This window comes from Copadichromis virginalis, linkage group LG13 (assembly GCF_057382275.1).
Source record: "Copadichromis virginalis isolate Kocher_CV1m ecotype Utaka linkage group LG13, C_Virginalis_male_GT1.1, whole genome shotgun sequence".
NCBI lineage: Eukaryota > Metazoa > Chordata > Actinopteri > Cichliformes > Cichlidae > Copadichromis > Copadichromis virginalis.
Genome location: NC_140630.1, coordinates 24,516,856 through 24,533,605, shown reverse-complemented (window position 1 = coordinate 24,533,605; position 16,750 = coordinate 24,516,856). Strand labels below are relative to the sequence as shown.

The following is a 16,750-nucleotide window of genomic DNA, read 5'->3' as shown; positions in this document are numbered from 1 at the left end:
AGTGTTTAGAAAGCCTTGAGGGTTTATTCTCTCTTGGAAATAATGACTTCCTTCCTCCATAGTCATCATGTCTTTGCTGGTGTAGAATGCTTCATTGCTTTGTTAATCACATTAGTCTGCATTAGGATATCAGCAGGAGGAATGGTGCTGGCTTTTTCTCAGTTGTTGCAACACTTGGAGTGTGCCAGGCAGGCTCAGCCTTTCTATTACTGGTAACTTTTGTCACTTGTGACGAATCTCATGGGACAACTGTGTGCGCTCCTCCACCTGTCAGCTTCCCAGTGATCAAAGTGCCATGCAAGTCTGTGTGTAGAGAGATGGTTAGGTGAGCACAGCTGTCCTGTCCTGTGTTATGATCCTGTAGCTTGTCCTCCTGATTGAGCCTGCAGCACACAGATGCAGCTCATTCCGCCAACCCCGTCAGTGCAAGAGCGTCTACTTTCCATCCTTTTCACCCAAAGTGACATCTTCTGTTCATGGCAGTCAGTCTACAGGTAAACACAACAAAGCGATCATGGGAAATGTCCAACCGTTGACAGAAGCAAGCCTCTGTTGTGCTGCTCTGCATCCATTTCTGTGATCACACCTTCTAGAGAAGAGGGGAGGGAAAACACAGCTTCTCCTGCTGCAATCAATAAGAGAGCACAAAAAAAGGTGTGAAATATACCGGTGTTGCAGCAGCTCCTCACTTTTATCATCTTTTATTCATGCCTCTCTCTGCTTTTCTTCTTAAGGTGTTTCAGGACTAATTTCACACCCTGTATTTCCATCATTTGTTCACAGCGCAATCACCGTGGTCATTAACATAAGTGCTGGGTGGGCTAACCCTGACCGATGTGTTCCTCTTTCTGTTTCCTCTTGTGGCTCGATCGTCACTCTCTTCTGAGAAAGCAGACAGTGCGAGTTTGTTTATGCTCCACGTAATCACAGATTTTTATGAAGCTGCAAAGACAAAAGACATACAATTTCTCTATGATTTATATTATTTATTTATTTATTTATTTATTTATTTTAAATGCCACAAGGACGACCTTAGATGTGGCCACTGAAATTTGCATACTTATCACTGGTAACTTGAGCGTTCTTAATGTGGGTGTTAGCTTTTAGTGTCTCAGAGTTATGCACTCAACAAATGTCTTGCTTCTTTGTAGGATTTAGCCTCACAGTGGGACTGTGACCTGTCCAGGGTGCACCCCATCTCAAACCCTATGACAGCTGAGATAGACAGTTACTAAAAAAAAATCAAAACTGGTTAGAGTAGAACGTTTGGATTGATACTGCTGCCTCTTTTTGCCCCTTGTCACTTAGTTTCTCCTAGTTTGCACATTATATTACCATTTAGATGACAGCAATATGGCATAACCACAGCCACTTCTTGTGCTGAATTGGTGGTATTTACCAAGGGTGTGCGCATGTATCATAGCTTCAGTATAACAGGATTACTGACATTAAGCTTTTCTATGCATTCATTCTAATGGAGCCAAAGCTACTGAATTAGTGTGATCTGCTACAAAGAGGATATTTCGAAGGATCCGAAAGGATACTTTTCATTCAGTCCAGTCTCTCTGAATCTTGATGAGCAGAGTCCATTTAGCAGAATGGCTGCCTGGCGAGGAGCCAGGCAAGAAAACAGGTTGCCTGTTGATAGTTAAGTTTCATTATGAGCTAACAGGATGTTTCAAAACACCAAAGTGAGGTGTTTGTAGCACTTCTCTTTTTCTTGCTTTTTGGCACAAAGGGGGTTCAGCTAAGTGATCTCTTTGCTTGCTCTGTATGACTCCTGAACTACTTAAAATTCCATTAACTGAACCAGTTGGTCTTGAATTCATGTAAGGTCCGCTTGGCTTTAGCTTTTTTGCATAAATGTGGATAACCAGTCTTTTCCTGCACGGTGGATGAACACATCTTGTGAGTTATGGTTTTGGCAGTTTACAAATTATGGGCTGTAGTGTTAATTACACTGTCTGTGAGGTGTCAATTAATATGTGACAGCAGATACTTTTGTTTAAAGCTGATAAAATGGTATGTTTGTTTTGTTTTAATTGTTTTTATTAATTATTTGTTTTAAATAAGGACAGCCACACATTCCACCCACATCACTTGTTATTACTTCTCCGAGTTCTGTTCTGTGCATCTCATTCATGCTGTGGTAAAGCACTGAATCCTTGTCTAAAGAAGATTAAACTTGTCGAGCAAAGCATGAGGCAAAAATGTGGTGAATACTAAAAGGAGAGTAAAGATGGCAGTGCTGCTTTACTTTCATCCCCAGTGTTTGTTATTTGGCTTGTCAGGACTGAACAGTGAGGGGAAAAAACTGTGCCATCCTCGTATTTTTAGAATATTTTGGTTAAAGGCTGTGCTGTCAATGTTATTTCTGTGATTGTATTAACTGAGACCTTATGCTGTGCTGTTTGTCTTGCAAACGATTGAACTCATAGCAGTACAGGAAATGTAATTGTAGCAGTAAAAATGGAAAAATAATTAATTAATAATAATGGATTGGATTTATATAGCGCTTTTCAAGGCACCCAAAGCGCTTTACAATACCACTATTCATTCACTCTCACAATCATGCACTGGTGGAGGCAGCTACAGTTGTAGCCACAGCTGCCCTGGGGCAGACTGACAGAAGCGAGGCTGCCATATCGCGCCATCGGCCCCTCTGGCCAACACCAGTAGGCAGTAGGGTAAAGTGTCTTGCCCAAGGACACAACGACCAGGACAGAGAGCCGAGAGATCGAACCGGCGACCTTCCGGTTACAGATGCGATTCCCAACCCCCTGAGCCACGGTTGCCCAATTATAGTGTTTTCTTTTCATTTTAGGGTGAAGTACACTAAATGGTCTATAAGGCATATATCTGCAATGCTATATTTAGTTTAACCCTAAGTTATTCACTAAAGAATATTTGGTGGTAATTTTTGAACTGTGTGTATCTATTTGTGCAATGTAAGTTCTTATCGGTGTATCTCATTCATCTTCATAGTAGTCAGAAACGAATGTTCAGTTCTTTCTTACCATAATTTAGATTAGTGATTTTGAAATTTATGTGAGTAACTGAAAAATGACAACCACTAAGTTTATGCTGGAGAGTTCTTGATCTTTATGCTTTCAGTGTTAGTAATTCCTAACCTCGGGTGGTGGGGGAGCTTCTCGGAGGTTGTCCTGTCATACCTAATGTGTCAGAATCACGTGGACCAATAAGATGTAATGCATTTAGAGACCACTTCAAGGTCTTTTCTTTTTTCTTGTTTTAGACTTATCCCACAAATAAATCAGATCACTGAGGTCCAGTGAATTAATTTATTAGGCAGAGGTGGACTTCAGTCAAGATGTAGACGCATCTTCAGCGTCACTGATGGAAGTAGGACACTCCAGAGCTTTTTTGCAAGCCCATCAAAACAGACCGGTAACAGTAATATTACATTTAGAGAAACGCCTAAAAACTTGATTTTACTTTTTCATAGGCCCTTTATTTGTTATGCCTTGTTAATACTGAATTGGATGTCTTTTTACCTTCAGAACTACCTTTATTTTTTGTGTAACTTGCTGAGATTTAAGTCCATATCAACGTGGTGGCATCACGTAGCTGCTGTAGGTTTGCACATGCATGATGCAAATCTCCCGTTCCACTATGGAGGCCATTTGACTTCAAAGAACCTATTGTGAAGAAACCAGTTTTAGGTGATTTGAGCTTTGTGACATGGCACGTTATCCTTCTGGAAACAGCCATCAGAAGATGGGTAAACTGTGGTGAAAAAGATCAGCAGCAACACTGCGGTGTTTAAAAGATGGCTAGTTGACACTAATGGACTGACCACATGTAGCTGTCGATACAAGACAGGATGGATTTGTGCTCTGTTTATGCCAAATTTTAACACTACCATGCAAAAGCAGAAATCGACACTCATCAGCTGGGACACTGTTTTTCAAATTTTGATGAGTCTGTGGGATTTTATAACCTCAGTTTCCCATTCTTAGCTGACAGGAATGGCAGTGTGGTCTTCTGCTGTTTTAGCCCGTCTGCAGCTAGATTTGATGTGCTGTGCATTAAGAGATGCTCTTCTGCATACTTCAGTTGTAAGGAATGGTTATTTGAGTAGCTGTTGCCTTTCTGTCAGCTCAAAGCAGTCTGGGAGTTTTCCTCTGACTTCGGGAATCAACGAGGCATTTTTTGCAAAGAGAATTCCTGCTCACTGGATATTTTCTGTTTTTTGTGGTTGTGTGGTAAAATCTCGGTAGCTCAGCAGTTTCTGAAATATTTAAATGGGCATGTCTAGCACAGACACTCATGTTGTGATCAAAGTAACTGAAATCTCCTTTCTTCCCCATTCTGATGCCCAGTTTAATCTCCAGCAGCTCATCTTCACCACGTCTGCATGCCTGAATTCACTGAGCTGATGACGTGATTGGAGGATTTACTTTAATGAGCAGTTGAACAAGTTTATCTAACAAAATGCTTTTTCCAGTGCACCATTTCTGTCCTTCAGTGCTGAATAAACAATAGAAGTTTTAGGATTACTCATTTCTAACATCTGTCAACACAGTAGATAAATCATTTGATCCTCAGTGATTTGCCGATACTTCACTGTTTAGTGATTCACCACTGAATTTTAATTCAAGTGCTACAGATCATGCCGGATCTGATCGTGCTGTCTTGTGATCATCACACTTTGACAGGCTGCTGTTGGCATTGTTTATCATCGCAATTTTAGTGAAGTTGCTTTGTTGGGCTTGCTGACTGACCATACACTTGTTTCACATCTGCTTTCATTGTTCTGCCCTTTAGCTTCAGCCTGACTCCTGCTCGCTCTGGTCTCCGGGGCTGTTCCAAACCACTGGCTGAATGGATGAATTATTCATCTCTCTGGTTTGGGGTTGAGTCAGATCCCAGCCATTGCTATGCCTCAGCTTTTTCCACCCGGTGGCTTGTTATTAAGTCAGATTCCTCCTCAAAAAACACAGTGTCTCAGGCCACAGGGGAAGAGAAAGGCCAGAGCAGGTTGCTTGGTTTGTAATTTTGACTTAACACCAGCTTGTGTGCTATTTCCCTGTCATGAAAACAATGAAGCAGACAGTAACAGATTTTCATTTCCTGCACAGTGGCTATGCTCAAACAAAGGTCACTGTTTGTGACAGCGAAGATCTGAGAGTAGCAAAAACACCAACATGCTACCTTTTTTTAAATTGTGGCTACCTGATATTTTGCCTGTGTCTTATTGGACGGGGTTGGGGGAGCATTTTATTATGTTATTTATGATCTTGTGTGAAAGGATTCTGCTCTCTGACTCATAGCGGAAATGTGTAACGTTAGGGGCTTCTCATGATGCTCATCACCCAAATGTCAAATTAAATCAGCTGAGATCTCAAACTAAAAAAAACAAACAAGATTGCATAACTAACGCTACACGTCCTCTCTCATGAGGACAGGATCACATCGCTTTCCGCGCCTCTGCCAAGTTGTAGACTGCCCAATTATCCAAGCAGAGCTTGAGAGGAAAAGTCTGTACAAGCATGGGTGACTCACCCATCACACTCCCATGACTAGGTCTCCCATGATCACCAATTGGATAAAGACACAAGTCACAGCAACTGTATCAAAGCAATTATGGAAAGTCAGAGTCTCAGCTGGAATCATGTATACCTCCCATGTAGTAGAGAAGGGAAGTCTGATTTGAATCTGTTATTTTTACTTAAATGTGTGTTACTTTAAGCAAATTAATCTTACACGTGTGCAGTGGCAGTCCACGAGAGAAGATGAAAGGAAAGGTCGACATAACCAAAGTTACCTGTGGTTAAATTATGTTAATGTATTCTACTGTCGCAAGCTATAAAACAGAAAGTAACACCTTAAATAAGCGATAGTAATGGAAATCTGTAGCGGCAAGTGTCAACCGACCTGGATAGCCTGCCCACGTCTACATGACAAATGAGCGAATAAAGAAGTCGGTGCAGAGGAAAGGTCAGAACTTTCCTTTTGTTTACAGAGATGTGTTCAGTGAGCTTTGTGAACTGCTGATTTCCCTTCTAAGCTGCATTAATCGCTATTGGCAGTCTCTCCATTATCAAATCACGCTGGCTGCTTGGTGCTGAGTGCATTGTAATATTGGATTCGAGCCTCGGAGGAAAAAACAAACCTTTGCTGGGAAATGTTATCTCGAACCATTCAGTTTCCCTTTCCTATATGAGGAATACAACCAGAACACAGGTACACAAGATAACACGAGGACAAACACAGTCATTTTAGATCCTCATTTCGGAAGATTAATTTAATAGACGGCGTGCACAGCTCCAGCATTGCTTCAGGGCTTATTTATCAAACTAATAACAGTTTTTGCGAGCTTGAAGCTTTGATCTCCTGCCAGTCACCTCCTCTGTTTATCTTTGCTCTCATCTGTTGCTGCATTTATTTCTTTCACCTTTACGCTCTTGTCCACTCTCATGTTTTTTCCCCCCCTTGTCCTTTCCTGTCTCTCTCATGCTCCATGCATTTCTTTTTCTTCCCTTTCCCGTCTGCTCTGTATGATGTTGTCCAGCCCCCTGATGTGCAGTGACCCCTCCCCCATCCACCCATCACATCAGTGCTTAGGTGGGTTGTTGCCTCAGGTGTTGAAGTATCACCCTCCCTGACCCTCCCTGACCCTGGTGAGTGTGGTCAACTTTGCACCTTCATCATCTGGTACCTCACAGTGTAAGACACCTGCCTTAAATGTCTACATGCTTTTGACCATATGACACACATGTAAAATCTGTTTCATACCATACATAAGCTAACAGAGTAAATAACCTCCTTTTGACAGTTATGACACAGGAAGGAAGTTGACTTCTCGCCTAAATGTAGGGTAGCAGAGAAGTGATGCCAGAAAATAGCCTCAGTCCTTGTGCTAAACGTGATGCTTGGCGTCAAAAGCTGAGGTGTAATAGAACTTCAGCACCTGAATAACCGATGTGAAACTTTTCCCCCGTTGTGTTTCAATCATAGCGTGTGAGAAAATCACACTTTCACTCTAACTGTCGCCAAGTTTACTTGTTAAAGTGATGCTTTACATCACTTGGCTTTATTGTTTTGTCATGTCGTACTGTAAGTTGTGTAATGATAAAAGACTGTTTTGCAATGAATCTGTTCAAGGTGCTTGACATAATCTTTTATCCAAAGATACAGATCTTTTCAAACTATCGTTGTTTTGATGGGGTTGGGGGATTTAAGGGCTAATACTGGGCTCGTGACAAAAATGAAGACAAATCAAAAACAAGTGTGCTTATTTTCTGCTTTTTCTTTCCAAAATGCGCGGTTTTTCCTTCAGGTCTATGTTGATATATTCCATGCATGTGATTTATCTTTTATTTGAAGGATTTAAATGCATCTTTATATTATTTTTAATGGACCAGCTGTGGGGATTGTCATTTAATAACCATACCTTCCAAAAAGCAGTGTAGGGATCACCCTAAGCTTGTAGATCTTGTTGTGTAATGTAGTATGTGGTGTCTGTTCTTTGGCTTTGTGACCCAGACACTCGGGGCAGCCGCATCAGTCAGGGATCAGTGTTGCCTGAATGAATCCAGTCAGCGGTATCAGATTAGCGGAGGCGTAAAGCTAGCTCCTGTGTAGCATAGGAGACAGCAGTATGCTGGCTTAGTGGTTCACCCGTCTGTTGGCAAGGTATTAACACACTATCCTAGAAAAGTAATGCAGTTAAAAGTGGTCAGATGGCATGTCTTACCGGTAAGAAAGTTCCTGTTGCCTTCCAGCTCTAATGACAGATTTGTGCTTGGCGGTCAGGCTCTGACCGCTGCACTGTGACAAAACAGATTCATCATTATATGGTCTTTGTTTCCCTACACTGATAGATGCCTCAGTACTATTAAGCTTACTACTTTTATTGCTAATATTGTTAATTGTGAACTTTCATAGTGCTCTCCAGTAGGGCAGACCTTTTGTTCAAAGTGTTAATTTTTCACTTTGCTAATAAGTTTATGGAGTTGGGGCAAAGATTATATTAGAAAGATGCTAAAAGAAAATGTGGTTATTTTCATCAAAATGGCATCAGAAATATTATAACTACAGGACTTGTAATTTTGGTAACTTATTTTTCTCTTTGAATGTGTTTTAAATCGGTGCTTTTATAGTAGGAGGTTAGAGAGGAGAGAGAAAATATACTGGCTCCCAGCACTTTATCTGACCTGAAAAATCTATATTGGAGCAATACGCTCACATAATGACATTGGAGGCTTTTACATCACTATTGAATGGACTCTGCTACCATTTCGAATGATTGTAAAACCTAAAAATGTTACAGTAGCTGTCACTTTAAAAGAAAATGCTTTCAGGTCCTCTTTGTTTTAGCACATGTACATAATAACCTGGGTTTAATTTATGTTGCTACTCTTGTGTCTCATTTGTGTGTCTCTGTGTGTGTTATCAGGTCAGCCTTCAGAGTCTGGAGAATTTCCTTTGTCTCTTCCACTACGTGCAGCACCACTGCAAGCACAGCAGCAAAGATGCACTGAAATTCTGGTAAGGTCTCATCACTCTGTCAGTGTCTTAACACCTCATTATAAGACATTTGTGTCACTTTGCCGGGATAAAGCCTATGTATGAAATGAGCTTTCGAAAATCTGGTGCAACAGTGGAATCATAAAGACATATTTATTAGCATTATTGTAGGCTAATAATACAATCACTATAGTTGTGTCTCAAACTATGTTGTCAAAATCAAACAATCAAATTTAAGAGAATAAACAAGGCCACATGCAACTTAATGTATATATTCAATTCAGTTCAGTTTTATTAATATAGCGCCCAATCACAACAGCGGTCACCACAAGGCGCTTTATATTTTAACATAAAGGCCCTACAATAATACAATGGAACCAGTGTGTCGTAGATTGGATGCAGTGCAAACATGCAGGAAGTGCAGTTATTTTAGTCCTCTTTTTCTCTGTTTTGGCAAAAGAACGGCAGAAATGACACATTTATATCCTTTTATGTCCTGCCTCTATAGTAGAGGTTTGAGGAATTATGTAATCATGGTGCATTGGCGTTTGGAGTACCTTACTGCATAGATTTACATACTGATGAGGAAAATTGTGGGACTTTAGGAACCTCGAGTACCTCTTGTTTGTATTCTGTTGAGTGTGGGTAAGTCGGTCTCTCTCTCACACACACACACACACACACACACACACACACACACACACACACACGCAGTCTGCCTAGAATTAAGTGGATGCATTAGCATTTGCAATCCACATGTTCCTTCAGCTGAAAAATCATTGTTAAAATACCAAAAATAATGTCCTTGTGTAAAGACGAGCTTGAGGCGTTTTGATGTTTTGCTCTGTGAGATCAATTACTGAACACTAATTTGCTTAATTAACAGAGCTTTTTTTATGTGAAAATGAAGCAGTTGGCTAACAGATGTTGTAGAAACAAGACCTCATGCTGTACAACTTCTTACATTGGACTAGGTTGTAGATTTTTACTTGTGTGCTGTTACTGTGGTTTGTTTTAAACCATCAGACGCTTACACGTTTATAAGTAATATTGTTAGAGGAGCATGATCACAGATTAAAGTAATACCTATACTGCCTACATGCTTACATGTGAACAAAGAGTTGTGCCAAACCTTAAAAAAAAAAAAAAAAAGCATGTTTGTCGGGATTATTTGAAGAGGCAACATCCAGTATACATATAGTTTAAAAAAGAAATTCAAGGAAAACACTTGGATTGCATTTTGAAATAAACTCCTTTTACTTGAAATTGTTTGAGCAAACGTGAGTAGAAGTGTTGTTTCTTTTTTTTTTTGTTGCAAAACTAGAACTGAGAGAGGAATTGAAAAATTTGACTGTAAGCCTTTACAAAGTTCTGAAATGATACAGGAAGATTAGTGACCATAGTACCGCTAATCCTCCAATCACAGTGACAATGTTCACGGTCTAAATATGAAAAAGAGATGTCACAGGAGTATCGGTGATGGTCTGGATTTCTGTGACTTAGATAATGATCAGACAGACAAGATTACAGTGTCAGTCTGTATTGATAATGGTCAAGAAATGAATGTATTCTAGCTGCGTGGTTAACCTAAGATATATAGGTGCTCCTTTAGGTCAATGAAAACATTTCAACTTCTATTAAAACTAATTTACTAAACTAGAGTGCATTGGAGTTCCCTGATTTCTACCCTGCTTAAAAAAAAATTAAAGGAGCTCTTTTAAAAACACATTAGATCTCAAAAAGAAATCATGCTGGATATCTATATTGGTATGGACTGGGTAACCACCAAACTGGTCGTGCACCTGTTCTCATCTGTGAAAAGCACAGGGCTCCAGTGGTGGACCTGCCAATTCTGGTTTTCTACAGCAAATGCTAATCTGCTCCACGGTGACAGGCAGTGAGCACAGGGCCCTCTAGAGGACATCACGCCCTCAGACCATCCCCAGTGAGTCATTTGTAGCTCTGGCAGTGCTCATCTTGTTCTTCTTTGAACAAAGGAGCAGATATCGGTCCTGCTGATTAGTTAAGGACCTTTTACAGCAATTTACAGCTCTCCTTGACTAACTGTCTGTTTCCTGGAATCTCCTCCATGTTCTTGAGACTGTGCTGGGAGAGACAGGAAACCTCCTAGCAATGGCGCATGTCCCCGCCTTCCTGGAGGAGTTGAACTACCTGTGCAACTCTGTAGGGTCCCTGTAGCCCCTCGTGCTACCAGTAGTGACTCTGACCCTAGCCAAATGCAAACCTAGTGAAAAAAACAGTGAAAAATGTCCGTGTCTTCCACGTGTAAAACTATTCCTGTTTTGGGGCTTGTCTCACTGTTGCCCCTCTAGTGCACCTGTCGTTAATTTGATTAACACCAAAGTAGAAACTGATTAACAACCTTGTCTACTACTGAACTGATCAGATCAATATCCCAGAAGATTAATTGACTTCATGCTGTACTCTGATTAAAATGTGGTGCTCTTTTTTTTTTTTGTCCACGTTAAATTGAATCAGGTTGAATTTCAGGAAGCGCTTCGGTACTATTACCAAAAATTATTTGTTCAGTCAGAAGGAGTCCAGCATGTTTTAGACAGGCTAGCATACTCCTGTTAGTGAAGTGGCCACATCACTAAGTGCTGTTGAGACGACACCACGAATGCCTGTGGTGCTGGATGACAAGGTGACTCCTAGTCTTCTGAAAAGGGAACACAATGATAACAATGATAAAATCACAGAGCTTCTAAACAAGATAAAAATGGAAGACCTTACTATCTTACCTGATCCAGTAGAATGCCTATGGAGAATACAAACGAGAACGATCGCGCAAAACAACCCTCACAAAAAAACAGTGCCTTAAAGATAGCGGGGCATCTGTTCAAAAATCTGTGCAATGCTTAGACCCTCCTCACCGAAGAGGATTTAATGTGCCATTAAAAATCCAGAAAACTGGACAATAGAGTAATGAAGTGTGTAATACTACTCTGGATGTACTGACTTATGTTGTTTTCTGTGTAAATCTGTGTCAAACATATAAGCCCAGAGTCCACTGTCCCGGTTGTTGTTTACAAGCAGCCATGAAAACTCACTTAAGTCTTAATTGACAGATTTAAATTCATTACACTTTTTTTTTTTTGCATTAAATTTGCATTAATTATCTAATCTCATGTTGTTTGTAGTAGAACCAGAACTACAGATGCAGGAGATAAACAGTGCTGACAGTCTGTTAACAGTGCATGCCACACAGGAATCCTTTCAATGACACTGAGGTTTTTATTCATAGATGAGGGGAGCTGTATTTGAATATTATCCAATGCATGACTCAAATGACAAAGCTGAACAAAGCATCCACTGTAATGATAACTGGGCTTGAGTGAAGAACGTCACAGTTTTTGGCCTGGGGGTAAACCTAAAATTTGACATCTGGAGTGGGAAGCTTTCATGGAAATCGTTTTGAAGTACTGAATTTCGATTTAAGGTCTCGTGGTAGCAGGACAAAGCGGGTGAATTGGATCAGATATTGACGACAAAGAACTTTCTGAGCTGTCGCTAAACTCTCTTAAACATGGTGGCTGTAAACTGATGGTGTATTTGCAGAGCTGTCACATTGATCATGGTGATGATTTTGAGCTGTTAGCATTTTTGATCTCTAATAACAGTGGAAGAAAATGGTGCATGCAGTTTTTTCAAGAATTTGTTAGACCAACTGTCATAAAAAAGAAATATTTTAGCAACCTGCCAAACACTTGTTTAAAGCTTCAAATTTACATTGTTTATTAGGCAAATAATAAAGCAAATTCACATTTTTATACCCAAATTTGAGTCGGGCACTGGATTTCTCAGAAATTAATCAAGCATAAAATTCAGCCAGTAAAAGAAAATGTTCTGTTCAGAGATGTAATTTGGTGTCTTAATCAAACATTAGGGGGGGGGGAATCGATACTGTGTAGTATCGTGATATTTTGTTTGCTAATAATGTATCGATACAGGGACAGCAGAAATCGATATTTTGTTACAAAAAAGGTTTTTGTGCTCTGACTTCAGAGCATGTTGATCCTTTTTCTGAGCAAGAATCCTGACATTCCTTCACTGTCCAAATGTGTTTAACTTTTTTTTTTGGCAGCAATAAACATGACAGTTTACTTATTTTAATTTAAGACATGTTTTATTTTAAGTTTAAAGCTTTTTTTATGTAATATAAAATTATATTTTGTTTTAATTTACTTTCAAATTCTTCAGTTGCTGAAGGGGCTGCATAGTTTTCATAAATTGCATAGTTCAGAATAGCTATAATTGTACCAGATGGTTGCACTCAGTTAAGTTGGACTAGACTGTAATACAAACCGTTTAAGTTTGTCAACAATAAAACTGGCTGAAATGAGAGACTGAGTGTGAGACTTTGATATTAGACAAAATGAATATTGATAAAGTTTACCTTTATGTACAGAATCTGAATATCGCAAAATATTTTTAAAAAATTGCAATAATATCGTATCGTGCATTAAGTATTGTGATAATATCGTATCGTGGGATGTATGGTGATTCCCACCTCTATCAAACATCCCAAATTTGTTTTGTTTTGTTTTGTTTTAAACAGTCAATATGAAAATTCAAGGATTAAAAACAGTAATTAATAGTAATACATCACCAGAAACATAACAAAATGATATTGTCACTACTGTTTTACCAGTACTGTACCTTTTAATTTAGGGGAACTGTGGCGTAAACCTTACACTGGGTGGTGGTGTAGTATTTTTCTGAAACACTGTACACCAATTTATCTACTTCTTTTAAAAAATATTCTGTGCTTTGAACTTTGTTAAAATATTAAGGGAAATGAAAAATGCTGTGTACACACACTACTAATTACAGTAAGACGTGTTTGAAAAATGTGAGATCCAAAGGTTGTTTGGCAAATTGAGTGGCTTGAATTAGGTAACTGTGAAACTATTTTTGGCAAATTCAGCAAATTTAGTCAACGAGCTGATATATTTAGTCATGTACCAAAGGTTCAATTTGAGATTTATAAAAATTTAGATTTGTTGCAACTGCATTATGCAAGCCAAATTACATGCAAATTCATGCAGCCAGTTATGAGATAAAAATGCTTTCAGGTTGTGGTGCCACCTATTAGTGAAGCACAATTCGCTTTATTACATCAGACTTCTGGAAGTCTCTAGAATTTCAGGTTGAAATCCCAACTTGTTTACAAGTTATTGAAAGCGTTTGAAAATTAAAGGATGGGAAAATAAAAGCAGCTCAATGTGGGCAACCTCAAATGTAGCGAAGGCTTCTTGGGAAAGGTTAAGCGTCCTCAGAGACAGTTAGAAAGCTTCTGTAAGCAGAGGCAGATCTATACAAAGGCAAAATTTTAGACCTGGCTCACAAAACCAGGTGTTGCAGCTGGATTTTCTAAAATGTGCCGCTCTCTTTTCTATTTTCTTTAGCCAGTTCACTTCATCTACTTTCTTCTTGTGACCTTATCTTTTTCTGAGTCTAGCCGGCAGTGAATATCTGCAGCCCACTCCTCTTTCCGACAGTGCTATTTTTTTGTTTTTTAATATTTATTTATTGTGTAAACCTCATGGCCTTAATTAGAACCAATATTGGAACTGCAATAAATTAAAAAATAAACATGTTTTTTACACTTAATATCTTACGGAAATGGTGTTTACTGATTGGAAAAGTATAATTAGAAATAGTTGGGGAAAAATGTAATTAAAATTTGCATTTCAAATTCATCACCGTGCAAGGTTAATTTGTAAAGATGAAAGCAGCAAAAAGTTTGAGAAATATCTTTTTTTTTTGTGTGTAAAGTTTCCCTTATGGCACCTTCTCTGCGTATCCTCTGCAGGGCTCTGTGTGCATTAAAGAAAACCTCTCAGCTGTTGTAGTGGAGGATACAAAGGCAGTTACAATGAATGATGGTTGAGGTCTCGTATGGGGCACTGGAGGCTGATCAGCTCAGAGGGCCACTCCCATCGCCATGTGACATCACATGCTTTCATGTGATACGCTGATCTGCTGCGAATCTGGAAAGCTTCCATTTGAAATTCCAATTTAATGGAATTTGTGCTGCAGAACAGAAAATTCAGTCAGTAGTCATGTGAGATGGTGTGCAGATACAGCCAGCAGAGCTGCAGTCAAGCTTTCAGCACACAAAAGATGACTGGAAGGAAACTATTTGGCCCAGTAACATTTGGTAAGATAAGAAGGACTGTGCGTGTTGCAGAGGTTTGTGTCAGAAATGGGTGTTTTTTATTCTTTTAAATTAAGTACATGTTGAAGATTTTATTAACCAAGCCCTCCTGTGTGTAGATTATTGTATTGTACGCAGGTTTGGATTAGAGGTGAAATGTAAACATCCAAGTGTGAACACTGAGTTATTGGATCTGTCTGATGGAATTAATCATGTCTCAGTCCTGAGGCCGTGTCTTGAATTCGCGTTGTGCTGTGTTACAGAAATTGTTCTGAAACGGTGATTGAAGGAGGTGTGTGGTTTACAGCTTATGCTGCACGTGGTTGCGGCAGGCATGCACATACAAGCCTGGAGCCGCTCTAAATGGCTTTCTTAGTAGAATAAGCACAGTTTCCTGTTTGATTTGGTATCAGTACGAATCAACAGTTTCATGTTTGATCATAATGAGCGTAATTGGAGCATTCATTTGTTTTGCTCATTTATACAATGCCTTGTATAGTCTGGCTGTTTCAGGGGGGTTGGGTTTGGCGGTTTTTCATTCATCCCATGGTTTTGTGTCGTAGATCTGACGTCACCAGTGGATTGTAAAGGGAATGCAGTTTTACAAAACAAAGGCTGAACTAATGTGATTACATCCTTGTTTTGTCTCATTAGTTAGAGCTTCACAGCCATCTCAACATATTATGGCAAAAGGATTATTTGTTTGTTTGTTTTTGGAGTGTTTTTTGTCCTTTTTTAGACGTAAGTGAGTGCTTTTGCTAAAATCGGATATTCACGTGATTCATGTGTTTTCTTTTACTTGAGAGAAATTTACTATCGTTCGTCTGAGCGAGTTAAGTTACAAACACACTAATAGCAAGGTGTATTTTTACTGTTTGTCCACTAATGCTTGTGAAGAAGGAAACCAGAGTTTTTCAGTATTATAATGCTACAATCCGAAATATTTATGAGTGTTTTGATGTTTGTCTTCTGTTGTAGCTCAGACATGAGTGGGGCCAGTAACACACTGGCACGGGAGTTCTTGACTGATGTGCATCAGCTCTGCAGTGCGGTAGCCCAGAGATCGGAGGCACGGGAGGAAGATGAGGAGGAAAGTCACATGGTGGCTCTGGGCGAGTACCTGGTCAGGGGACGAGGCTTCCTGCTGCTCAGTACCCTGGACTCGATCATTGACCAGGTAAGGAGAAGTCAAGTGCACCCATCCTGACTTTGATTATAGAAAAAAAAATCCATTATGTATTTAATTCCCCAAAAAGTTAACCTTTCTGTGCTGTAGTTACAGAGAACCCACAAACATTTATCATTTATGCAGCTTTGCCAACACCAGCGTATCAGATTCAAATTTCTCTTCACTTGCCGCCTCTTGCAGCATCTAATCTCTTGATCAAGGAGAAACTGCAGATAGACTTTGCAGTAGAGAGATGCAATATAGTTAAAGCACATGACAGAAATGAGAGAATGGAGATATTTAATGACCATTATGCATTTATAAGACGCGATAACATTTTAAGAGTGAACAAGATGGGATTTAGTTGAGCATGCTGTATATTTGAAAATTTCCTGGAGTTTGATGGTTGTCAGTAACTTTCTCTATGCTTTTTTTTAAGTGCCTGGAGGTGACTACTGTTGTGATGTGGTGATATATAAATAACGCTGGATTGAATTGACTGCTTTTCTATGCTTCTAGAACCTTTATTCACATTAGGGGACTTCCAGGCATTATAGCCAATTCTTTTACTACCACAGAGCCAGTATTTTCTGTTTGTTCAAAGGCAATTTAGGCTCCTACAATACATCTGCTTCTGGTGTTTGCACAACTTACAAGACGGTTTTATCATAAGAGGAAACTGGCGATGCCCACACGCTGTTGATGACATGAATGATTGCTGAGAGACGGTCTTTCTGCTTCTGCTATATGCAAATTATTGATGCAAGTCTTTATAGAATATATGAGTTGCACTTAAAAATGCGCGCACACACACACACACACACACACACACACAAGCCCATTCAGCTATCTTAGTGAGGACCTTGATTGACATCATGCTTTCCCTAGCTGCTTACCCTAACCATTAA

The 16,750-nt window shown here is 39.5% G+C and overlaps 1 protein-coding gene across 2 annotated transcripts in view; it reads left to right on the top strand.

The window, feature by feature from the left end:
- The window catches only part of lyst (lysosomal trafficking regulator), a 62,895-nt gene that overhangs the window by 2,342 nt on the left and 43,803 nt on the right, over window positions 1-16,750 (top strand). For both annotated transcript variants that reach the window (XM_085478144.1, XM_085478145.1), the window contains 2 exons: window positions 8,423-8,514; window positions 15,653-15,851. In XM_085478144.1, the coding sequence (XP_085334270.1) occupies window positions 8,423-8,514; window positions 15,653-15,851 (291 nt within the window). The remainder of the gene's footprint in view (window positions 1-8,422; window positions 8,515-15,652; window positions 15,852-16,750) is intronic.